The sequence below is a fragment of the Ranitomeya variabilis genome, chromosome 1 (assembly GCF_051348905.1).
Source record: "Ranitomeya variabilis isolate aRanVar5 chromosome 1, aRanVar5.hap1, whole genome shotgun sequence".
Taxonomy (NCBI): domain Eukaryota; kingdom Metazoa; phylum Chordata; class Amphibia; order Anura; family Dendrobatidae; genus Ranitomeya; species Ranitomeya variabilis.
The window spans coordinates 471,893,825-471,918,382 of NC_135232.1; the positions used below are offsets into that span (position 1 = coordinate 471,893,825).

The 24,558-nt window shown below is 48.7% G+C and overlaps 1 protein-coding gene across 4 annotated transcripts in view; it reads left to right on the forward strand.

Annotated features, from left to right (window-relative positions):
- LOC143764731 (stimulated by retinoic acid gene 6 protein-like) overlaps positions 1-23,382 on the forward strand; it is a 211,061-nt gene extending 187,679 nt beyond the window's left edge. For all 4 annotated transcript variants that reach the window (XM_077250616.1, XM_077250626.1, XM_077250646.1 and 1 more), the window contains 3 exons: positions 4,821-4,984; positions 8,445-8,591; positions 22,492-23,382. In XM_077250616.1, coding sequence (XP_077106731.1) covers positions 4,821-4,984; positions 8,445-8,591; positions 22,492-22,718 — 538 coding nt within the window. In that variant the 3' untranslated portion in view covers positions 22,719-23,382. The remainder of the gene's footprint in view (positions 1-4,820; positions 4,985-8,444; positions 8,592-22,491) is intronic.
- Positions 23,383-24,558: the final 1,176 nt, after the last annotated feature.

Consider the following 24,558-nt stretch of genomic DNA (forward strand, 5'->3'; position numbering starts at 1 on the left):
TGATGATAATATTTCTTCAAAACTATCAGGGAAATCTGGTGTCTCTGAACTCTCTAAATGTGAGTCAGAAGAAGAAAAAGTACTGGGACCCTCATCTCTGGGAATATAAAAATTTGTGTGATAGTCAACAGATTCAATTTTATCCTCCAAAGATGAGTGTGTTGAGAATGGGTGCTTTCAATTGTTTCCCTCCTCAGAAAAGGAAGATCCTGATAAATAAGTAGGATTAGTAGGACATATCATTTACCGTATTTTTCGGACTACAAGACGCACTTTTTCCCCCCCAAAAAAGGGGGGGAAATGGGAGGTGCATCTAATAGTCGCAATGCAGGCTTACCGTGGCGGCAGAGGTGCGGCGGCAGAGGTGTGGCGGCAGAGGTGCGGGGATGAGGAGGCGCAGTGAGCGGGGTCCCTTTCCCCGGTGAGGTGATGCAGCAGCCCGGTAATGCAGCAGAGCCGGGTGAATCCTGTTGTTACCGATGGTGGCGGCCATCTTTCTGGGGCCGCGCATGCGCAGATGGAGCGCTCTGCTGCCTGGGGCTTCAGGAAAATGGCCGCGGGATGCCGCGTGTGCGCAGATGGGGATCGCGGCGGCCATTTTCCTGAAGCCTCGGGCAGCAGAGCGCTCCATCTGCGCACGCGCGGCCCCAGGAAGATGGCCGCCACCACCGGTAACAACAGGATTCACCCGGCTCTGCTGCATTACCGGGCTGCTGCATCACCTCACCGGGGAAAGGGACCCCTCTCACGCCATACCTCTCACTGCGCCTCCTCATCCCAGCACCTGTGCCGGTAACCACTGCTGCAACCCTCCCATGGACACCAGGACGTGGCGTCGCCCACCTAAGCAGGAAGGGACCCTGCTCAGGTGCACGCCGTACCGCATCACCCCACCTCTGCCGACACCATGCCTCTTGTGACCCTGCTCTGCCACCACCAGCCCTCAGGTAAGATACTGTAAATTCGGACAATAAGACGGACCCCCATCTTATAAAAAATCTTTTTTTCTGCAATTTTCACCCCAAATTTGGGGTGCGCCTTATGGTCCGGTGCATCTTATAGTCCGAAAAATACGGTATATATTCAGAATCTGTGAAGGTAGAATTAATAATGGCACATCCATTTGTTATTGAATGAGGATCACAGTTTGCGGTTACAATTGTTGTAGAAGTATCTAAGGAGTACCTGCCCAGCCTCTCTAGTTAGTATACATTCTTAGATGTATTGCTGTGAGTTTCAAGGACTATATTCAAGGGATCACGGGTGTCACAAGTAATTAGGGAAAAGCTACAGTGTGGGAGAACAGACAATTTGTCTATGTGGTTTGTGCATAGTCTTTTCTTACAGATATGGTCCTGAGCTATAGATCCCTCGGTTTTTAGTGCAGCATTCAGTGATTCAGGGGTGGCACAAGCCCCTAAAAGATTGTGGGGGTGCAAGCCACCGCACCTCATCATCATCACCAGTCTGAGAGAGGGGGGAAAGGCACATCCGTGCTGTAACAGCTCCGGAGCCACCTCCATGGGACTTTTGCCTAGTCCCACCCGGTGGCCCGGACCCCTGGCTATATCCATGCCGATTTTTGTAATAATCTCTGGTGGTTTAGGGGTGGCAGTGTCCTGAAAGTGGGAAATACCACTGAATGCTATGGGACAGAGACGGGGGTGGAGTTTTACTCCCCGCTCCTTCATCAATATTACCAGTCTTAATATCCCAGCTTTCAATCCTCTCCCCATCAGCTGGTGAGGAGACTGCAGCAGTCCGTGAAGCCTCTCCTCTGGGACCCTGGTGAGCTGGCAAAGCCTCATATGGCTTCCCAGTCACCGAGGCTGTACTAATGTCCCCCGCACAGTCTTTTGCAGTATTCTGCGGTGGTGACATGCTCCTTGCCACCGCCGCATTCTTCCTGCCTCTGCCCCAAGAGAAGCCTCCAGTCCTGTTAGGCTCCTCCCCCCTGCCTGATGGAACCCCGGTGGTCTTGCCCAACTTCAGTGTGTCAGGGGTGCTGTCCCGGGACAGCATGCCGGTGTGGTCCTCTTGCTTTCCCCTTCACAGCAGATGCTGTGGCCACGGCAGGGCTGCAAATCTTCACTCCTGGCACCGGACAAGCCGTCAATGATCCGGAGGGTTTCCCCACCGCCGGAGAATGTAGTTTACTGGCACCAGAGCTATATGTGCCTGAGTGGAGTTGTAGTAACTGTTCATTTCCAAAATATAAGTCCTTTTTATGGGATCTTTATGTTCCTGGGGCCCACTGGCGTAGCTAGAGCTTTTGCCGCCCGGGGCTGTTCCCGAGTTTGGCAACCCCCCCCCCATTGCCATCACTCAACACAGGGCGCCGCCCCCTCAGCGCTGTTTACCCATGAAATCCGGCGCCTGCGCTGTGTATCGCTGTTTGGTGCAGGCGCAGAGAGCTCTGGCCGTCTGACGTCACAGCCAGGCTTGCAGACTGTGCCTGTGCGGCGAGTGCGGCCACCCACCTTGGTAATCCCAGCCCCGCAGTGTGTTATGCATTATGCAGAGTGTGGGGCTGGGATTCACAAGCAGGGCGGCCGCACAGGCGCAGTGTCCAGCAGTGCCCCAGTGTGTCCAGCAATCTGCCCCAGTGTCCAGCATTGCCCCCAGTGTGTCTAGCAATCTGCCCCAGTGTCCAGCATTGCCCCCAGTGTGTCCAGCAATCTGCCCCAGTGTCCAGCATTGCCCCCAGTGTGTCCAGCATTGCCCCCAGTGTGTCCAGCAATCTGCCCCAGTGTCCAGCATTGCCCCCAGTGTCCAGCAATCTGCCCGTGTCCAGCATTGCCCCCAGTGTGTCCAGCAATCTGCCCCAGTGTCCAGCATTGCCCCCAGTGTCCAGCATTGCCCCCAGTGTGTCCAGCAATCTGCCCCAGTGTCCAGCATTGCCCCCAGTGTGTCCAGCAATCTGCCCCAGTGTCCAGCATTGCCCCCAGTGTGTCCAGCATTGCCCCCAGTGTGTCCAGCAATCTGCCCCAGTGTCCAGCATTGCCCCCAGTGTCCAGCAATCTGCCCGTGTCCAGCATTGCCCCCAGTGTGTCCAGCAATCTGCCCCAGTGTCCAGCATTGCCCCCAGTGTCCAGCATTGCCCCCAGTGTGTCCAGCAATCTGCCCCAGTGTCCAGCATTGCCCCCAGTGTGTCCAGCAATCTGCCCCAGTGTCCAGCATTGCCCCCAGTGTGTCCAGCATTGCCCCCAGTGTGTCCAGCAATCTGCCCCAGTGTCCAGCATTGCCCCCAATGTCCAGCAATCTGCCCGTGTCCAGCATTGCCCCCAGTGTGTCCAGCAATCTGCCCCAGTGTCCAGCATTGCCCCCAGTGTCCAGCATTGCCCCCAGTGTGTCCAGCAATCTGCCCCAGTGTCCAGCATTGCCCCCAGTGTGTCCAGCAATCTGCCCCAGTGTCCAGCATTGCCCCCAGTGTGTCCAGCAATCTTCCCCAGTGTCCAGCATTGCCCCCAGTGTGTCCAGCAATCTGCCCCAGTGTCCAGCATTGCCCCCAGTGTGTCCAGCAATCTGCCCCAGTGTCCAGCATTGCCCCCAGTGTGTCCAGCAATCTTCCCCAGTGTCCAGCATTGCCCCCAGTGTGTCCAGCAATCTGCCCCAGTGTCCAGCATTGCCCCCAGTGTGTCCAGCAATCTGCCCCAGTGTCCAGCATTGCCCCCAGTGTATCCAGCAATCTGCCCCAGTGTCCAGCATTGCCCCCAGTGTGTCCAGCAATCTGCCCCAGTGTCCAGCATTGCCCCCAGTGTGTCCAGCAATCTGCCCCAGTGTCCAGCATTGCCCCCAGTGTGTCCAGCAATCTGCCCCAGTGTCCAGCATTGCCCCCAGTGTGTCTGAGTCAGACATAAAGAAAAAAAAAAAGAAAAAGTAAAATCCTCACCTCTCCCGTTCCCAGCGCAGGTCCGGTGCACTCAGCGTCTCTCCGGCTCTGCAACGCTCAGGACAGAGAGGCTGAGCGCGCAGTGATGACGTCATCGCACCCTCTGCCCTGAGACGTCGCAGAGTCAGAGGGCGCCGAAGACGCTGCAGCTGCCGCTGGAACCAGGAGAGGTGAGTATTAGAACGGGGGGCCCAATGCCAGCGCTGGTATCGGAAGGGGGGGGGCCCTGGTCGTGGCGGCGGTTGGCGCCGCCCGAAGATTTAAAGGGCCCGCGTCTCTCTTTTTTTTTTTTTTTTCTTCCTCCTCCTCCTCTCTGGGTCGGACCCGCCCCCGGCATTGTGCCGCCCCTGGCATTGTGCCGCCCGGGGCGGCCCGCCCCCCCCCCGCCCCTTCCTACGCCACTGCTGGGGCCTCTTTATCCTTGTTCCATAAGTGGCAGAAGCACTGCTATTGTTTCCATTCAAACTTGCCTGAGTGGCCATATTGTGTGACCTGGTCCTCATAGTAGACAAAGGAGCTGCAGTACTGTCTCTCACTCAGACCTTTCTTTGTTCAGTTAAAGTTTTTTTTCTTTAATAAATCTGCTTTCTTCATTAATTTGGTTGCTGGCATGGTCTAGATGGTATTCCAAAACTTTAGTCCATAAAATCCACTTTAAGTACGCCAGAAGGAGCTTATTTTAAGGGAAATTCAGGAGCTCTGTAGGGACACGTCTGCTCCTGTCCCCCAAAGCACGCCCCTCAAAACATGTCAATTTGTGTTAAAAAAATATATTAATGCATTTTTAACCTACTTTTTCGTACTTTTTTATACAAAAATGTTTTGAACTTGAGGTAAAAAAAAATTAAAATGCTCATTGAATGTTGACTGATTATTTTCTTTTTTACTTGATCTTTTTCTTTAATCTTTGCTCTATTTTTCTTTTTAGGAAGGCTTTTCATAATTTTAATTATTTTTTCTTCTTCTACAATGTGATTCTTGGTTTGGGAGCCTGCCTTGCTAGACTTTTTTCTGGTCTGATTTTGGGAAGTTGGTTAGTTGCAAGGATTGATCGGACAATATTACAACGCGGATATGAGTCTGCAGACATGGGTAAGACAATTTCCATGGGCAATTTGCCTTATACTAGTACTAGCTATTGAACCCGTTCTACGCCCGGGTGGCGAGCATTTATATTGGAATATGGTCTCCATCCTGGTATGTGCTGCTCCTATCCTGTCATATGCTGCTCCATCCTGTGCCCCCATCCTGTCATGTGCTGCTCCACCGTGTCATGTGCTGCTCCATCCTGCGCCCCCATCCTGTCATGTGCTGCTCCACCGTGTCATGTGCTGCTCCATCCTGCATCCCCATCCTGTCATGTGCTGCTCCACCGTGTCATGTGCTGCTCCATCCTGCGCCCCCATCCTGTCATGTGCTGCTCCACCGTGTCATGTGCTGCTCCATCCTCATCCCCATCCTGTCATGTGCTCCCATCCTGCGCCCCCATCCTATCACGTGCTGCTCCATCCTGCGCCCCCATCAGTGCGGGCGGCTGTGCTGAGTGCGGGCGGCTGTGCTGAGTGCGGGCGGCTGTATGTGGCTGTGCTGAGTGCGGGCGGCTGTATGTGACGTGGCTGTGCTGGGTGCGGGCGGCTGTGCTGGGTGCGGCAGCTGTGGACGGCTGTGCTGGGTGCGGTGGCTGTGCTGGGTGCAGCGGCTGTGCTGGGTGCAGCGGCTGTGCGTGGCTGTAGGCGGCTGTGCGTGGCTGTGGGAGGCTGTGCTGGGTGCGGCGGCTGTGCGTGGCTGTGGGCGGCTGTGCTGGGTGCGGCGGCTGTGCTGGGTGCGGTGGCTGTGCTGGGTGCGGCGGCTGTCCGTGGCTGTAGGCAGCTGTGCGTGGCTGTGCTGGGTGCGGAGGCTGTGCATGGCTGTGGCGGCTGTGCGTGGCTGTGCTGGGTGCGGCGGCTGTGCTGGGTGCGGCGGATGTGCTGGGTGCGGCGGCTGTGCTGGGTGCGGCGGCTGTGGGTGGCTGTGCTGGGTGCAGCGGTTGTGCGTGGCTGTGGGCGGCTGTGCTGGGTGCGGCGGCTGTGCGTGGCTGTGCTGGGTGCGGCGGCTGTGCGTGGCTGTGGGCGGCTGTGCGTGGCTGTGGGCGGCTGTGCTGGGTGTGGCGGCTGTGCTGGGTGCGGCGGCTGTCCGTGGCTGTGGGCGGCTGTGCGTGGCTGTGGGAGGCTGTGCGTGGCTGTAGGCGGCTGTGCGTGGCTGTGGCGGCTGTGCATGGCTGTGCTGGGTGCGGCGGCTGTGCTGGGTGCGGCGGCTGTGCTGGGTGCGGCGGCTGTGGGTGGCTGTGCTGGGTGCGGCGGCTGTGCGTGGCTGTGGGCTGTGCGTGGCTGTGGGCGGCTGTGCTGGGTGCGGCGGCTGTGCTGGGTGCGGCGGCTGTGCGTGGCTATGGGTGGCTGTACGTGGCTGTGGGCGGCTGTGCTGGGTGCGGCGGCTGTGCGTGGCTGTGGTCGGCTGTGCTGGGTGCGGCTGTGCGTGGCTGTGGGCGGCTGTGCGTGGCTGTGGGCGGCTGTGCTGGGTGCGGCGGCTGTGGTCGGCTGTGCTGGGTGCGGCGGCTGTGCGTGGCTGTGGGCGGCTGTGCTGGGTGCGGCGGCTGTGCGTGGCTGTGGTCGGCTGTGCTGGGTGCGGTGGCTGTGCGTGGCTATGGGTGGCTGTGCGTGGCTGTGGGCGGCTGTGCTGGGTGCGGCGGCTGTCCGTGGCTGTGGGCGGCTGTGCGTGGCTGTAGGCGGCTGTGCGTGGCTGTAGGCGGCTGTGCATGGCTGTGCTGGGTGCGGCGGATGTGCTGGGTGCGGCGGCTGTGCTGGGTGCGGCGGCTGTGGGTGGCTGTGCTGGGTGCGGCGGCTGTGCGTGGCTGTGGGCTGTGCGTGGCTGTGCTGGGTGCGGCGGCTGTGCGTGGCTGTGGGCGGCTGTGCTGGGTGCGGCGGCTGTGCGTGGCTGTGGTCGGCTGTGCTGGGTGCGGCGGCTGTGCGTGGCTGTGGGCGGCTGTGCGTGGCTGTGGGCGGCTGTGCTGGGTGCGGCGGCTGTGCTGGGTGCGGCGGCTGTCCGTGGCTGTGGGCGGCTGTGCGTGGCTGTGGGAGGCTGTGCGTGGCTGTAGGCGGCTGTGCGTGGCTGTGGCGGCTGTGCATGGCTGTGCTGGGTGCGGCGGATGTGCTGGGTGCGGCGGCTGTGCTGGGTGTGGCGGCTGTGGGTGGCTGTGCTGGGTGCGGCGGCTGTGCGTGGCTGTGGGCTGTGCGTGGCTGTGGGCGGCTGTGCTGGGTGCGGCGGCTGTGCTGGGTGCGGCGGCTGTGTGTGGCTATGGGTGGCTGTACGTGGCTGTGGGCGGCTGTGCTGGGTGCGGCGGCTGTGCGTGGCTGTGGTCGGCTGTGCTGGGTGCGGCTGTGCGTGGCTGTGGGCGGCTGTGCGTGGCTGTGGGCGGCTGCGCTGGGTGCGGCGGCTGTGGTCGGCTGTGCTGGGTGCGGCGGCTGTGCGTGGCTGTGGGCGGCTGTGCTGGGTGCAGCGGCTGTGCGTGGCTGTGGTCGGCTGTGCTGGGTGCGGCGGCTGTGCGTGGCTATGGGTGGCTGTGCGTGGCTGTGGGCAGCTGTGCTGGGTGCGGCGGCTGTGCGTGGCTGTGGGCGCCTGTGCGTGGCTGTGGGCGGCTATGGTCGGCTGTGCTGGGTGCGGCGGCTGTGCGTGGCTGTGCTGGGCGCGGCGGCTGTGCTGGGTGCGGCCATTTTCTTGGTCCTGCTCCCGGAGTCGGCGCCTGCGCAGTCCGCGCTTTCCGGCGCCATTTTCTTGAAGACACTGCAATGTGTCTTCAAGAAAATGGCGCCGGAAAGCGCGGACTGCGCAGGCGCCGATTCCGGGAGCAGGGGGACAGTCACGGCCCGGAAGCGCGTCGGTGGAACGGGTCAGGTAAGTATACTCACCCTCCGCCTCCTGGCTCGTCCCTGCTTGTCCGGTGGAGATCGCGGTGTGCGTTCAGTGCTTACGCATACCGCGATCTCCTGGGAGCGTCACTCTGTGGGGTCCAGACTGCACCGGCGCTTGCGCTTGCGCAGTCTATAGAGGCTTCGGACAGAGTGACGCTCCCAGCGTTATATTATAGATGTTATACTCAATACATATTCCCTGTAATTCAGCAATACAAAGCTGTCAGACCAATATTGATTCAATTCCTAATTCTTTCCTATGAATCCCTAGGGTTGTTTAAATTGTAATATCAAGTTCCCACTTTCCTTTATCCCTTTTCTTATGTAAATTTCTAAATGATAAACCCTTTGGCTTCCACAACACAGCTGTGTTGAATGCATTATTTCCAATATTCTCGAGCAAAGAGATCATTTAACCCTGCCACCCATAAAATTGTCAGCCTCTATGATTCCCTAAGCAGCCAAATACCCTGACTCCCTACCTTATTCTCTCACTGGTGAAAAGTGCCCGTAAAAAGCCATAACCCCCAAATTTGGCTAAGTTGGTGAAGGTCAATATGGGGCAATGTGTACTTGAATGCTAATAAACCAACTTTGTGTATCTTAAGGCTACAATACATGGATTGGCATGATATTTGTGGACCACTATCACAATAACCCGGTACTTGTGAGTTTTTGCAACATTCTCCTGACAATGACAGCTGAAAAAAGACTCAAAGAGTTGCCTGCATATTATGGGTTTGGTAATACAGGAGGTAAGACAATAACGCAAACGTTTACTTTTCCTCTAGCCATTACTGCCTTTTCACCAAACCCTGTTTTCACGTTCCTGACAAGGCCACATTTTTCAATACTGTCATCATCGTGTCACTTTGTGTAGTTATAACTCTAGACTTTTTCTTCCTATCCCAGTGATTCAGAGATTTTTCTTTTCTGTGACCCATTGTGCTTTATGTTAGTCATAAATTTAAGTCAATATGATTTGCGTTTATTTATAAAAAATAATCAAATTTGACAAATTTCAAAAAGATTTAATTTATACGCTAGATAGAAAAAACACAAAGTAAAACCACAAAAAAATAAAAAAACATTTCCCATATGTGTACTTTATACCAGAATCATTTTTTAAACTTAAAAATTTAGCAGCAAATTTTTATTTTTTCAAAAAATTAGCAAAACCTAATTTTTTTACGAACTACTGCACTTTTAAGGTAACTTTGAGGGGTATACATCTATGAAAACTCCCGAATACCCTTTTTTCAAAACTGCATACACAGAGTTTGTTAAATGTGATGTGGTCCCTAAAAAAATGTTTTGTAAATGTTGGAAGAATGAAAAATAGCTCATTCAACTTTAACCCTTATAACTTTCTTGCAAAAAAAAATTATGTTTAAAAAAATGTGCTGATGTAAAGTAGACAACAGGAAATGTTATTTATTAACTATTTTATGTGACATAACTCTGATTTAAGGACATACAAAGTAAACGTTTTTTAGCCAAATTTCCGATATTTTCACTAATAAACACAAGTCATATTGAACAAATTCTATCACTATCATGAAATACAATATGTCACAAGAAAACAACCTCAGAATCAGTGGGATCCATTGAAAGGTTGGAGAGTTATTACCACATAAATTGACACTGCTCAGAATTGTAAAATTTGGCCTTGTAATGAAGGTGAAAACTTGCTTGGGGGGTCAATGGGTTAACAAAGAACCTTAACGTGAAAAAAAAATTGCCAAAACTTTTTTTAAAAGATGTAACACAAAGATCTGACTTAAACATTGTCTGATTATAGCTTACTTTGAAGAAGGAGTTGTCTGAGTAGTGGATAATCCAGTAATAATCCAATTAGTCAAATGATGACATTTAATAGTTCTACTTTAAAGTAAAGTGTACACGTGCAATTAAGTAGAGTTTGAAATAAGTGAAAGAGTCATCCTGCAAGGTGACCATGAAAAGTAAATTATAGGATTGTACAATATTTATTTTGCTTCTTGGTTCACTCAAGTGCTACTTACACTGGATGAGCTTTTTTATTATGTTACTGAGGCTGCCAGACAAATCTGTGCAAATATATTTATACCACAAGGGATAAAGGTATTCTAGGAGTGATACCTTATGGCTAACAAGAAAAAGTCTATTTACAAGCCCTTTTATGACTTGCTACATAGGCACATTTCAAGCCACCAGATTGGCTCTAGATCACTAAACTACGGTAAGTCGTCATCTCTAATATGTACTTTCCATCTGTAGCAAAAAAAAACCCTCAGTTGTGCTTGTATCTCAGTCATTTATTTGCAAATGTACCTGATGTAGGTGCCACTGTGCTCCAAAAATTGCAAATAGTCTTCTGGTAATTATACACAAAAGGACACAGGAATAGTTCAGTAAATTAGACAAGTGGTGTGAATATGGAGAGGAGTAAACAGTTGTAGCAGGAAAGACTGGAGCAGTTCAGACATAAGTGTAGAGTTTTAGGCCATGTTCACACTTTGCGGGTTTTGCCACAGCAGTTTCCATTGCGTTTACATTTACATGTAAACCCTATGGAATCCGCAAACCGCTGTGCACATGCTGCGGGAAAAACCACGCAGAAACGCAGCGGTTTACAACCCGCAGCATGTCACTTCTTTGTGCAGAATCGCTGCGATTCTGAACCCATAGGAATGCATTGATCCGCTTACTTCCCGCATGGGGCTGTGCCCACAATGCAGGAAGTAAGCGGATAATGTGCAGATGGTACCCGGGGTGGAGGAGAGGAGACTCTCCTCCAGCCCTGGGAACCATATTTGTGTGTAAAAAAAAGAATTAAAATAAAAAATAATGATATACTCACCTCTCAGCGCTGCACGCGGCCGTCCGGTCTCAGGGTTGCTGTGCGAGCAGGGCCTGAGATGACGTCGCGGTCACATGACCGTGACGTCACGAAGGTCCTTCTCGGCACAGCATCTTTGGAACCGGCCGCCGTGTGCAGCGCCGAGGAGATCGGGACATCAGAGGGTGAGTATACAGTGGGGCAAAAAAGTATTTAGTCAGTCAGCAATAGTGCAAGTTCCACCACTTAAAAAGATGAGAGGCGTCTGTAATTTACTTCATAGGTAGACCTCAACTATGGGAGACAAACTGAGAAAAAAAATTCCAGAAAATCACATTGTCTGTTTTTTTTATCATTTTATTTGCATATTATGGTGGAAAATAAGTATTTGGTCAGAAACAAACAATCAAGATTTCTGGCTCTCACAGACCTGTAACTTCTTCTTTGAGTCTCCTCTTTCCTCCACTCATTACCTGTAGTAATGGCACCTGTTTAAACTTGTTATCAGTATAAAAAGACACCTGTGCACACCCTCAAACAGTCTGACTCCAAACTCCACTATGGTGAAGACCAAAGAGCTGTCAAAGGACACCAGAAACAAAATTGTAGCCCTGCACAGGCTGGGAAGACTGAATCTGCAATAGCCAACCAGCTTGGAGTGAAGAAATCAACAGTGGGAGCAATAATTAGAAAATGGAAGACATTCAAGACCACTGATAATCTCCCTCGATCTGGGGCTCCACGCAAAATCCCACCCCGTGGGGTCAGAATGATCACAAGAACGGTGAGCAAAAATCCCAGAACCACGCGGGGGGACCTAGTGAATGAACTGCAGAGAGCTGGGACCAATGTAACAAGGCCTACCATAAGTAACACACTACGCCACCATGGACTCAGATCCTGCAGTGCCAGACGTGTCCCACTGCTTAAGCCAGTACATGTCCGGACCCATCTGAAGTTTGCTAGAGAGCATTTGGATGATCCAGAGGAGTTTTGGGAGAATGTCCTATGGTCTGATGAAACCAAACTGGAACTGTTTGGTAGAAACACAACTTGTCGTGTTTGGAGGAAAAAGAATACTGAGTTGCATCCATCAAACACCATACCTACTGTAAAGCATGGTGGTGGAAACATCATGCTTTGGGGCTGTTTCTCTGCAAAGGGGCCAGGACAACTGATCCGGGTACATGAAAGAATGAATGGGGCCATGTATCGTGAGATTTTGAGTGCAAACCTCCTTCCATCAGCAAGGGCATTGAAGATGAAGCGTGGCTGGGTCTTTCAACATGACAATGATCCAAAGCACACCGCCAGGGCAACGAAGGAGTGGCTTCGTAAGAAGCATTTCAAGGTCCTGGAGTGGCCTAGCCAGATCTCAACCCTATAGAAAACCTTTGGAGGGAGTTGAAAGTCCGTGTTGCCAAGTGAAAAGCCAAAAACATCACTGCTCTAGAGGAGATCTGCATGGAGGAATGGGCCAACATACCAACAACAGTGTGTGGCAACCTTGTGATGACTTACAGAAAACGTTTGACCTCTGTCATTGCCAACAAAGGATATTTTACAAAGTATTGAGATGAAATTTTGTTTCTGACCAAATACTTATTTTCCACCATAATTGTTGTGAATTTGCTTTTTGCTCCCTCTAGTGGTTACTAGTTTTTTTACTCTGGTTTTTCTGTCTTTCCTTTTATCCGCACCTGGGTCGTTAGTTAGGGGTGTTGCTATATAAGCTCCCTGGACCTTCAGTTCAATGCCTGGCAACGTAGTTATCAGAGCTAGTCTGCTGTGCTCTTGTCTACTGATCCTGGTTCCAGTTATATCAGCTAAGTCTGCCTTTTGCTTTTTGCTATTTGTTTTGGTTTTGTATTTTTGTCCAGCTTGTTCCTAATCTATATCCTGACCTTTGCTGGAAGCTCTAGGGGGCTGGTGTTCTCCCCCCGGACCGTTAGACGGTTCGGGGGTTCTTGAATTTCCAGTGTGGATTTTGATAGGGTTTTTGTTGACCATATAAGTTACCTTTCTTTATTCTGCTATCAGTAAGCGGGCCTCTCTGTGCTAAACCTGGTTCATTTCTGTGTTTGTCATTTCCTCTTACCTCATCGTCATTATTTGTGGGGGGCTTCTATCCAGCTTTGGGGTCCCCTTCTCTGGAGGCAAGAAAGGTCTTTGTTTTCCTCTACTAGGGGTAGCTAGATTCTCCGGCTGGCGCGTGTCATCTAGAATCAACGTAGGAATGATCCCCGGCTACTTCTAGTGTTGGCGTTAGGAGTAGATATATGGTCAACCCAGTTACCACTGCCCTATGAGCTGGATTTTTGTATTCTGCAGACTTCCACGTTCCTCTGAGACCCTCGCCATTGGGGTCATAACAGTTTGCCAGGCCAGTATTAAATGTTTAATGCATTGCAGAAGAGGGATTATAAGAAAGAAGATTCTGAGTTTTTTTTTTCTCCTTCCCCTTTACCTCAGAGTGGCTATGCTTGCTGCAGACATGAATGTCCAGACCTTGATTACAAGTGTGGACCAGCTGGCTACTCGTGTGCAGGGCATACAAGACTATGTTATCAGAAATCCTAGGTCAGAACCTAAAATACCGATTCCTGAACTGTTTTCAGGAGACAGGTTTAAGTTTAGGAATTTCGTGAATAATTGTAAATTGTTTTTGTCCCTGAGACCCTGTTCATCAGGAGATTCTGCTCAGCAAGTAAAGATTGTTATTTCGTTCTTACGGGGCGACCCTCAGGATTGGGCTTTTTCGCTGGCGCCAGGAGATCCGGCATTGGCTGATCTTGATGCGTTTTTTCTGGCGCTCGGTTTACTTTATGAGGAACCCAATCTTGAGATTCAGGCAGAAAAGGCCTTGCTGTCTATGTCTCAGGGGCAGGACGAGGCTGAAGTGTATTGCCAAAAATTTCGGAAATGGTCCGTGCTGACACATTGGAACGAGTGTGCACTGGCCGCTAATTTTAGAAATGGCCTTTCTGAAGCCATTAAGAATGTTATGGTGGGTTTTCCCATTCCCACAGGTCTGAATGATACTATGGCACTGGCTATTCAAATTGACCGGCGGTTGCGGGAGCGCAAAACCGCAAATTCCCTCATGGTGTTGTCTGAACAGACACCTAATTCGGTGCAATGTGATAGAAAAACCGCAAATTCCCTCATGGTGTTGTCTGAACAGACACCTGATTTAATGCAATGTGATAGAATCCTGACTAGAAATGAGCGGAAAATTCATAGACGCCAGAATGGCTTGTGCTACTACTGTGGTGATTCTACACATGTTATCTCAGCATGCTCTAAACGTATAGCTAAGGTTGTTAGTCCTGTCACCGTTGGTAATTTGCAACCTAAATTTATTCTGTCTGTAACTTTGATTTGCTCACTGTCATCTTATCCTGTCATGGCGTTTGTAGATTCAGGTGCTGCCCTGAGTCTCATGGATCTCTCATTTGCTAAGCGCTGTGGATTTACTCTTGAACCATTAGAAAATCCTATTCCTCTTAGGGGTATTGATGCTACACCATTGGCAGCAAATAAACCGCAGTATTGGACTCAGGTTACCATGTGCATGACTCCTGAACACCGCGAGGTGATACGTTTCCTGGTTTTACATAAAATGCATGATTTGGTCGTTTTAGGGCTGCCATGGTTACAGACCCATAATCCAGTCCTGGACTGGAAGGCTATGTCAGTCTCAAGTTGGGGCTGTCGTGGTATTCATGAGGATTCCCTGCCTGTGTCTATTGCTTCTTCTACGCCTTCGGAAGTTCCGGAGTATTTGTCTGATTATCAGGATGTCTTCAGTGAGTCTGAGTCCAGTGCACTGCCTCCTCATAGGGACTGTGACTGTGCTATAGATTTGATCCCAGGCAGTAAATTTCCTAAGGGAAGACTGTTTAATCTGTCGGTACCTGAACATACCGCTATGCGTTCATATATCAAGGAGTCTCTGGAAAAAGGACATATTCGTCCGTCTTCTTCCCCTCTTGGTGCGGGATTCTTTTTTGTGGCAAAAAAGGACGGATCTTTGAGACCTTGTATTGATTATCGGCTTTTAAATAAGATCACTGTCAAATTTCAGTATCCTTTACCGCTGTTGTCTGACTTGTTTGCCCGGATTAAGGGTGCCAAGTGGTTCACCAAGATAGACCTTCGTGGTGCGTACAACCTTGTGCGCATTAAGCAAGGTGATGAATGGAAAACCGCATTCAATACGCCCGAAGGTCATTTTGAGTACTTGGTGATGCCTTTTGGGCTCTCCAATGCGCCTTCAGTTTTTCAGTCCTTTATGCATGACATTTTCCGGAAGTATCTGGATAAATTTTTGATTGTTTATCTGGATGATATTTTGGTTTTTTCTGATAATTGGGATTCGCATGTGGAGCAGGTCAGGTTGGTCTTTAAAATTTTGCGTGAAAATTCTTTGTTTGTCAAGGGCTCAAAGTGTCTCTTTGGTGTACAGAAGGTTCCCTTTTTGGGGTTCATTTTTTCCCCTTCTGCTGTGGAGATGGACCCAGTCAAGGTCCGAGCTATTCTTGATTGGACTCAGCCCTCGTCAGTTAAGAGTCTTCAGAAGTTCTTGGGCTTCGCTAACTTCTACCGTCGTTTTATCGCTAATTTTTCTAGCATTGTGAAACCTTTGACGGATATGACCAAGAAGGGCTCCGATGTAGCTAACTGGGCTCCTGCTGCCGTGGAGGCTTTCCAGGAGTTGAAACGCCGGTTTACTTCGGCGCCTGTTTTGTGCCAGCCTGACGTCTCACTTCCCTTTCAGGTTGAGGTGGATGCTTCGGAGATTGGGGCAGGGGCCGTTTTGTCGCAGAGAGGCCCTGGTTGCTCTGTTATGAAACCTTGTGCCTTTTTCTCTAGGAAGTTTTCGCCTGCCGAGCGAAATTATGATGTGGGCAATCGGGAGTTGTTGGCCATGAAATGGGCATTTGAGGAGTGGCGTCATTGGCTCGAGGGTGCTAAGCATCGTGTGGTGGTCTTGACTGATCACAAAAATCTGATGTATCTCGAGTCTGCTAAACGCCTTAATCCGAGACAGGCCCGCTGGTCATTGTTTTTCTCCCGCTTTGATTTTGTTGTCTCGTATTTACCAGGTTCAAAGAATGTGAAGGCCGATGCTCTTTCTAGGAGCTTTGTGCCTGATGCTCCTGGAGTCGCTGATCCTGTTGGTATTCTTAAAGATGGAGTTATCTTGTCAGCTATTTCTCCGGATCTGCGACGTGTGTTGCAGAGATTTCAGGCTGATAGGCCTGAGTCTTGTCCACCTGACAGACTGTTTGTTCCGGATAAGTGGACCAGCAGAGTCATTTCCGAGGTTCATTCCTCGGTGTTGGCAGGTCACCCGGGAATTTTTGGCACCAGAGATCTGGTGGCCAGGTCCTTTTGGTGGCCTTCCTTGTCAAGAGATGTGCGGTCATTTGTGCAGTCCTGTGGGACTTGTGCTCGAGCTAAGCCTTGCTGTTCTCGTGCCAGCGGTTTGCTCTTGCCCTTGCCTGTCCCGAAGAGACCTTGGACACATATCTCCATGGATTTCATTTCTGATCTTCCGCTATCTCAGGGCATGTCCGTTATCTGGGTGATATGTGATCGCTTCTCCAAGATGGTCCATTTGGTTCCTTTGCCTAAGCTGCCTTCCTCTTCCGATCTGGTTCCTGTGTTTTTCCAGAACGTGGTTCGTTTGCACGGCATCCCTGAGAATATTGTGTCAGACAGAGGATCCCAGTTCGTTTCCAGGTTCTGGCGATCCTTTTGTAGTAGGATGGGCATTGATTTGTCGTTTTCGTCTGCTTTCCATCCTCAGACTAATGGACAGACGGAGCGAACCAATCAGACTTTGGAGGCTTATTTGAGGTGTTTTGTCTCTGCTGATCAGGACGATTGGGTGACATTCTTGCCGTTGGCTGAGTTTGCCCTTAATAATCGGGCTAGTTCCGCCACCTTGGTTTCGCCTTTTTTCTGCAACTCTGGTTTCCATCCTCGCTTTTCTTCGGGTCATGTGGAGCCTTCTGACTGTCCTGGGGTGGATTCTGTGGTGGATAGGTTGCAGCAGATCTGGAATCATGTGGTGGACAACTTGAAGTTGTCACAGGAGAAGGCTCAGCGCTTTGCCAACCGCCGCCGCGGTGTGGGTCCCCGACTACGCGTTGGGGATTTGGTGTGGCTTTCTTCCCGCTTTGTTCCTATGAAGGTCTCCTCTCCCAAATTTAAACCTCGTTTTATTGGGCCTTACAAGATATTGGAAATCCTTAATCCTGTATCTTTTCGTCTGGATCTTCCTGTGTCGTTTGCTATTCACAATGTATTTCATAGGTCCTTGTTGCGGCGGTACATTGTGCCTGTAGTTCCTTCTGCTGAGCCTCCTGCTCCGGTGTTGGTTGAGGGCGAGTTGGAGTACGTGGTGGAGAAGATCTTGGATTCTCGCCTCTCCAGGCGGAGGCTTCAGTACCTGGTCAAGTGGAAGGGCTATGGTCAGGAGGATAATTCCTGGGTGGTCGCCTCTGATGTTCATGCGGCCGATTTAGTTCGTGCCTTTCATGCCGCTCATCCTGATCGCCCTGGTGGTCATGGTGAGGGTTCGGTGACCCCTCACTAAGGGGGGGTACTGTTGTGAATTTGCTTTTTGCTCCCTCTAGTGGTTACTAGTTTTTTGACTCTGGTTTTTCTGTCTTTCCTTTTATCCGCACCTGGGTCGTTAGTTAGGGGTGTTGCTATATAAGCTCCCTGGACCTTCAGTTCAATGCCTGGCAACGTAGTTATCAGAGCTAGTCTGCTGTGCTCTTGTCTACTGATCCTGGTTCCAGTTATATCAGCTAAGTCTGCCTTTTGCTTTTTGCTATTTGTTTTGGTTTTGTATTTTTGTCCAGCTTGTTCCTAATCTATATCCTGACCTTTGCTGGAAGCTCTAGGGGGCTGGTGTTCTCCCCCCGGACCGTTAGACGGTTCGGGGGTTCTTGAATTTCCAGTGTGGATTTTGATAGGGTTTTTGTTGACCATATAAGTTACCTTTCTTTATTCTGCTATCAGTAAGCGGGCCTCTCTGTGCTAAACCTGGTTCATTTCTGTGTTTGTCATTTCCTCTTACCTCACCGTCATTATTTGTGGGGGGCTTCTATCCAGCTTTGGGGTCCCCTTCTCTGGAGGCAAGAAAGGTCTTTGTTTTCCTCTACTAGGGGTAGCTAGATTCTCCGGCTGGCGCGTGTCATCTAGAATCAACGTAGGAATGATCCCCGGCTACTTCTAGTGTTGGCGTTAGGAGTAGATATATGGTCAACCCAGTTACCACTGCCCTATGAGCTGGATTTTTGTATTCTGCAGACTTCCACGTTCCTCTGAGACCCTCGCCATTGGGGTCATAACACATAATATGCAAATAAAATGATAAAAAAACAGACAATTAGTGTTGAGCGATACCGTCCGATACTTGAAAGTATCGGTATCGGAAAGTATCGGCCGATACCGGCAAAGTATCGGATCTAATCCGATACCGATACCCGATACCAATACAAGTCAATGGGACTCAAGTATCGGACGGTATCCCTGATGGTTCCCAGGGTCTGAAGGAGAGGAAACTCTCCTTCAGGCCCTGGGAACCATATTAATGTGTAAAATAAAGAATTAAAATAAAAAATATTGCTATACTCACCTCTCCGACGCAGCCTGGACCTCACCAAGGGAACCGGCAGCGTTCTTTGCTTAAAATGCGCACTTTTCCTTCCTTCCGTGACGTCACGGCTTCTGATTGGTCGCGTGCCACCCATGTGGTCGCGACGCGACCAATCACAGCAAGCCGTGACGTAATTTTCAGGTCCTTCTAGGCATTCAGTATTTTAAAATTACGTTCCGGCTTTGTGATTGGTCGCGTCGCCCATGTGGCCGCAACGCAACCAATCACAGCAAGCCGTGACGTAATTTCAGGTCCTTCAGGATTTTAAAATTACGTTCTGGCTTGTGATTGGTCACGTCGCGGTCACATGGTCGACGCGACCAATCACAAGCCGTGACGTCACGGGAGGCTGGACACGCGCACATTTTAGAATTTTTTTTCTCAGTTTGTCTCCCATAGTTGAGGTCTACCTATGATGTAAATTACAGACGCCTCTCATCTTTTTAAGTGGTGGAACTTGCACTATTGCTGACTGACTAAATACTTTTTTGCCCCACTGTATAACCAATTTTTATTATTTTTAACATCACTATTGATGCTGCATATTGCTGCATATGCAGCATCAATAGTATAGGAGTAATCCTGCAGCGGAAACCGCAAAACAAACCGCGATAAATCTGCAGGGATAACCGCAGCGGTTTTGCCCTGCAGATTTATCAATTCCGCTGCGGGACAACCCGCAGAGGACGCCGCAAAGTGTGCACATAGCCTTATTGTCCACTAATTGAGATCTGGTTTGTGGCCATGATGTCCCCAGGAGGTCTGAATTCCTTAAAGTTTTTTCCTTTCAGCTTTTACTAATTCCTTGTGAACATAATAAAAAGAATAAAACTATACTAAAATATTAAAAATAATAAAACCATAGTGCTCTCTGCTGCTGCTCCGGTGAATATGTATAGGCTGCAGTGGTGACATTACGTCAACAGCACTGCAGCCAATTATTGGGCTCATCTTATTTATTATGCATTGCTTGTATAGCGCCATCATATTCCGCAGAGCTTTACAGACTTTATCATCAGTGTCCCCATTGGGGCTCACAATCTAAATTCCCTATCAGTGTGTATCTTGAGTGTGAGAGTAAACAAAGGATTATCGTTTTTCCTTGCGGAGAGTGACATTTTAAGCATGTCGAGGTGAGGAGACTTAAAGCCGCAATGCTCCTCTGGGAAATATGCAAATTGTCTCTTCAGAGAGGAAGAGGACTAGAACTCTAGTGCCACCTATTGGAAGTAGCAATCCTAACAGCCAATGTCGACCCTTAGGATAATAGCCAAACCAGAATCTCAATTTGCAGACACTGTTCTAGTCCTCTTCCTCTCTGAAGGGACAATTTGCATATTTCCCAGAGGAGTATTGCGGCTTTAAGTCTCCTCACCTCGACATGCTTATCATGTCACTCTCCGCAAGGAGAAACGATACTTCTTGGATCCCGGTCAGATGCCTCTCAATCAGCCAAACCAGATCTCCACTTTGCACTGATGAGGGGCAGTACCCCGAAACACAGTCTCTGCAAATTGAGATTCTGGTTTGACTTTTATCCTAAGTCATGTGACAAGGCTCGTTAAAGGGTCGACATTGACTGTTAGGATTGCTACTTCCTATATTTGGCACTAGAGTTCTAGTTCTTTTCCTCTCTGAAGAGACAATTTGCAGAGTAAACAAAGGAAATCCACATAAACACGGGATGTAAACCCAGGACCCCAGGGCTGCAAAGCAACAGTGCTAACCACTGAGCCACTGTGCTGCCCATCTTCACCCTGTACACCAGTGTTCCCCAACTCCAGTCCTCAAGAGCCACCAGCAGGTCATGTTTTCAAGATTTCCTTAGTATTGCCCAGGTGATAATTGCATTACCTGCACAGGCAGGAATTCCATCACCTGTGCAATACTAAGGAAATCCTGAAAACATGACCTGTTGGTGGCTCTTGAGGACCGGAATTGGGGAACACTGCTGTACACAATCCCCAGAGCGGCAGCAGCAGAGATGAGGCACAGGACCTGGGGACTGTGAGTGCAGGTTGATTTTATTATTTTGAACAAGACTAAAGAATTAGAAAGGGGAAAATCTCTTTAATTTATGTAGAATGACATAATCCATACAACATATTAATTCCTGTTTTGAGTGTCTCAATGGTCCTCATGCGCTCATACTCTCAAACTTCTATATCTCTGGGATTCGAAGTTACCTTTTAATGCAAATATTTTCATGCCTGTATGTTTGTGATCAGGGCTACAAAAATGCTTTGTCATAGGTAGATCTATCTTTTTTCTTTTATTGTGTGAAAATGAGAATTTATATTCTTTCTAAGCTTTTGCTCTGTTTGCCCTATATAGAGACCCCAACAGGGTATGTGGTATATACAGTTGATCATTATATATGGACACATTTACTTTATTTCTGTTTACAGGGAAATGCCTCTATTTTTGTTACAGTGACAGTAAGGCTATGTCCCCATAATAATAATAATAATCTTTATTTTTATATAGCGCTAACATATTCCGCAGCGCTTTACAGTTTGCACACATTATCATCGCTGTCCCTGATGGGGCTCACAATCTAAATTCCCTATCAGTATGTCTTTGGAATGTGGGAGGAACCGGAGTGCCCGGAGGAAACCCACGCAAACACGGAGAGAACATACAATGGTCAGTAATCGGCAGCGCTTTGGACGCAGCACATGTCCGCTCTGTCCAAACGCTGCCAGCTTTTGAACGCAGGTGATTCCGCATGTGTTCATTGAACCGTGCGGAATCACTGCTTCCAATACATTGTATGGGAACATTTATCTTGTGGAGACTGAGCGTCTCCACAAGATAAATAGACATGCTGCAGTCTGGAAAGATGCGCAGCATGTCCGTCTCTGCAGGGATGCCGAGGGTGCCAGTGCACACATTTCTTTAAATCTCATCCACTATGTTGTAACATCTGGACGCTGCGGGTTGGACACTGTGGATGTACGCAGCCTCCAACCCGCAGCGTTTACTGACCGTCGGAACATACCATTAGTCTCTAAAGGTCATTTACACTGCAAGATTATCAAGAATGAGAATTCTTTGGATAATCTTCCACAATAATTTTTCAGTCTAAATAGGCTGCTGATCACCTGACAAATGAGCAAAACACTCCTTCGCTGGTTGAAATGATCATTTGTGTAAGGGAAAGGGCGCTTTTACACTGCATTCAGGCACCTGTTCAGTGGCTCTTTTGGGGCTTCCCTCTGAACCCCTCACAAAACGGGATTCAAACATGTGCGCCGACGGAGGCATGGGCTATAATGGTGCTGGCAGAGCAAACGCGCGCTCTGTTGTGCATCATTTTCGTGTGTGTACGCCTACTGGAGGTGGACACCCAGACACAGTTTACTACAACTGAGTGTCCGCCTCCAGTAGGCGTAAACACCTGAAAATGATGCACAACAGAGCGCGCGTTTGTTCTGTCGGCACCATTATAGTTAATATCCCTGAGGAAGCGTACGCCCAAATTCAGTTTTGTGGGAGGTTCGGACTTATGCCCTGACGTGAGCCACTGAACAGGGAAAGCGCCCTCACTGACATCCGACACATACTCAGTAGAGCAGCCACTAGGCCAGCCCCTGAAATGGAAGTCACTGATGATGCTTTGTTTCAGGGGTACAGCTGTGACCGCAGTCTCTGCCCCGAATGACGCTTCGCTTGAGTAAGATTGCCTTGTGCAGGCGTGTACTATGGAGGACAGAGAATGAACTTCAATCCAATATTGCAGCCAGCATGCAGCCAGCGGGTAAGGAAAGGGTGAATCAAACACCTGAAAACCCCGCCCCTATGGCTGAAAATTATTCCCTCCAAATTCAGGTGACAGAGTCCCTTTAAAGTATATTAGAAAACAGATTAGATTATGGCATTAAATAGATGGGCATTTAGATTAGGATCAAAATTATTTTTTGACCACCCTTTAATTTGTAATTCCAGATTCTTCTTGAAATAACTTTGTATTACCACAAAATATGTTAGGGCAAAATATGATAGAGCTATATAAGCAGGAGAAAAATGCCTGAGATGGTGTTTTTAGGAGAATGCAAGTATTGACTGAAATGAACATGTCAGGTGAGCTTACCGATCCCCTTTAATTAAATGTAACAGATTTATTTAACAAAATTCCCTTTTTCCTTTTTTGCAGGTCCTCGTACATCAGTCAAATCTAAAACAAGATGGCTCCTATATTACACTCTTATGAACAATCCTAGGCTTATAATACAGAGAAAACAGAAAGAGTTTGATGATCTGAATGACTCAAATCATGTTATGCAGGCCAGGCTTGTCCAGGCCTCTGTTCTGGAGGCTGAAATGAGGAATATTCAGGAAAGACCCCTGGATACTAGCAATGTGGCATTATGGGAAAGATGATATATGTCCTAGACAGTTTTCACAGATTCTGATGACTTTATGAAGTTTACAAGTTGTGGCTGAGATGTTATTGCTTTTTGTGCTTCTAATTTGCTGATATAGTGAATAAGATTTCCATATAATAAAGTTGGATGAACTTGCAGATTTTAAAGGGACAGGCCAAAACTGTGTAATGTGTATGCCTGTGATATCTGCACATTTTCAATAGCTAATTTTCTTGTGGGAAATACCTACGTTTTTGGCACATCTATGTATCTATAACTGCCTACTTGTGGAGCTTTTACAAACTGATACTGGCATATTTATACGCTTATGGTTGTTTAGCCTTACAATTTTATACTGGGATAATTGACTTAAAGAGACATGTATACAATTACAATGCTAGAACGTCCCTATTTGTAACCATCTTCAAGCACACAGTTATACATGCAGATTTATGACTTTCCTTATACATGTGTTAAGATATGTATGAATGTACGCATTGAGTCATGTACTGATGCAATTTCTGCAATATATGTAGTACAGGAACAAATTAATTTTTTGGTTTTTTTTCCCACAATTGCACACCCACCAAATATTCAGTCTATTTGTCTCTACTCGGTGTTGATTTGTGTACACTATTATAGTCTAAATAAAGTCTTGATTTTTTTAACTATATATTTGTCTATAATTCGCGTCTCCAGCACAAAGTTTTCTCTTTTTGGTTGTTTGCATATTATTTGTGCCTCATGGGGATGCTACCTATATTTACTTGGGTTGCAAAGTATTGGTAATGTGCAACTCCTATCTTTGTATCTTCTCCAATACACTTGCATTGAGCGCGCCAGAAACAGTCTGGTCGGATTCTGGCTGGGAGTGTGTGTATCGCATACTTGCGGTCACATGACCGTCGTTCCCAGCCAGAGTGTACACAGACTTGTCATTTTGGACTTGACAATCCCTTTGATGAAGCAGATTTAGCACATGCGAAATTTCATTAACTGTGAGGCAAAGCAATTAAGTGGCCCATACTATGGTCCATGTTTGGCTTGTATTAAAGAAGTACTCCTCCTCCCATCAAACATTTTATCCTCTTAATATATTGCAATCATCATATTATATAGCACTGTGTACTTACAGTTGCTCATTTTGCCTTTCTACCCTTCTAATTCTGCTCTTTTGCATTAGGAAACACTTTACAAGATTTTAAATTAAAAAGAAAAATACTGTAACGGGGTCTTCCATGCTGGAGTACCTCTTTAGTACCACCCCATGTTTCAGGAGGTCCACTCTGCTTTAGCTAGAGTCTGAATGAAGGACGCTGGCTGGAATTCCTTGATTACATGGGCGCATATAAAAAATCACTGCTTCTCCACGTATTTCCAGTGTGACAACACTTAACTCACAGGACACAAAATATATATCACACAGGTACAGAGGGCGGGCCTATTGAAAAGCGGCAGGCCAGACATACATTACAATAGCCGCAGGGGACCGGAGCCTGCCGATATTTACTGTGGGAATTACAAAGGTGGGAGAGGTCAGAAGGGGGATATCTTGTCCCCTCTGCCCAGGGGCGCAGCCTGTGGGCTGATGCATTAGGGACATGCCTCTCACATGGAAACTATTATACATACATATAACTGCACAACATAATCTGGGGGCTGAGGGGTTCCGTAACAAATACTATCCTCACCTTCCTTCTCCTGTGGCTTCCTTGGATGGTCCCTCCTTGGCCCTGTATGACCTAGCCTACTGCGATGCCATCTACTCCCATGTTTCCTATGCATCACAGCTAAATTTGCTCAGACCAGTGACATTGTGTTAGCCAAATATATACTGTTTTGCACTTTTCCTGAAA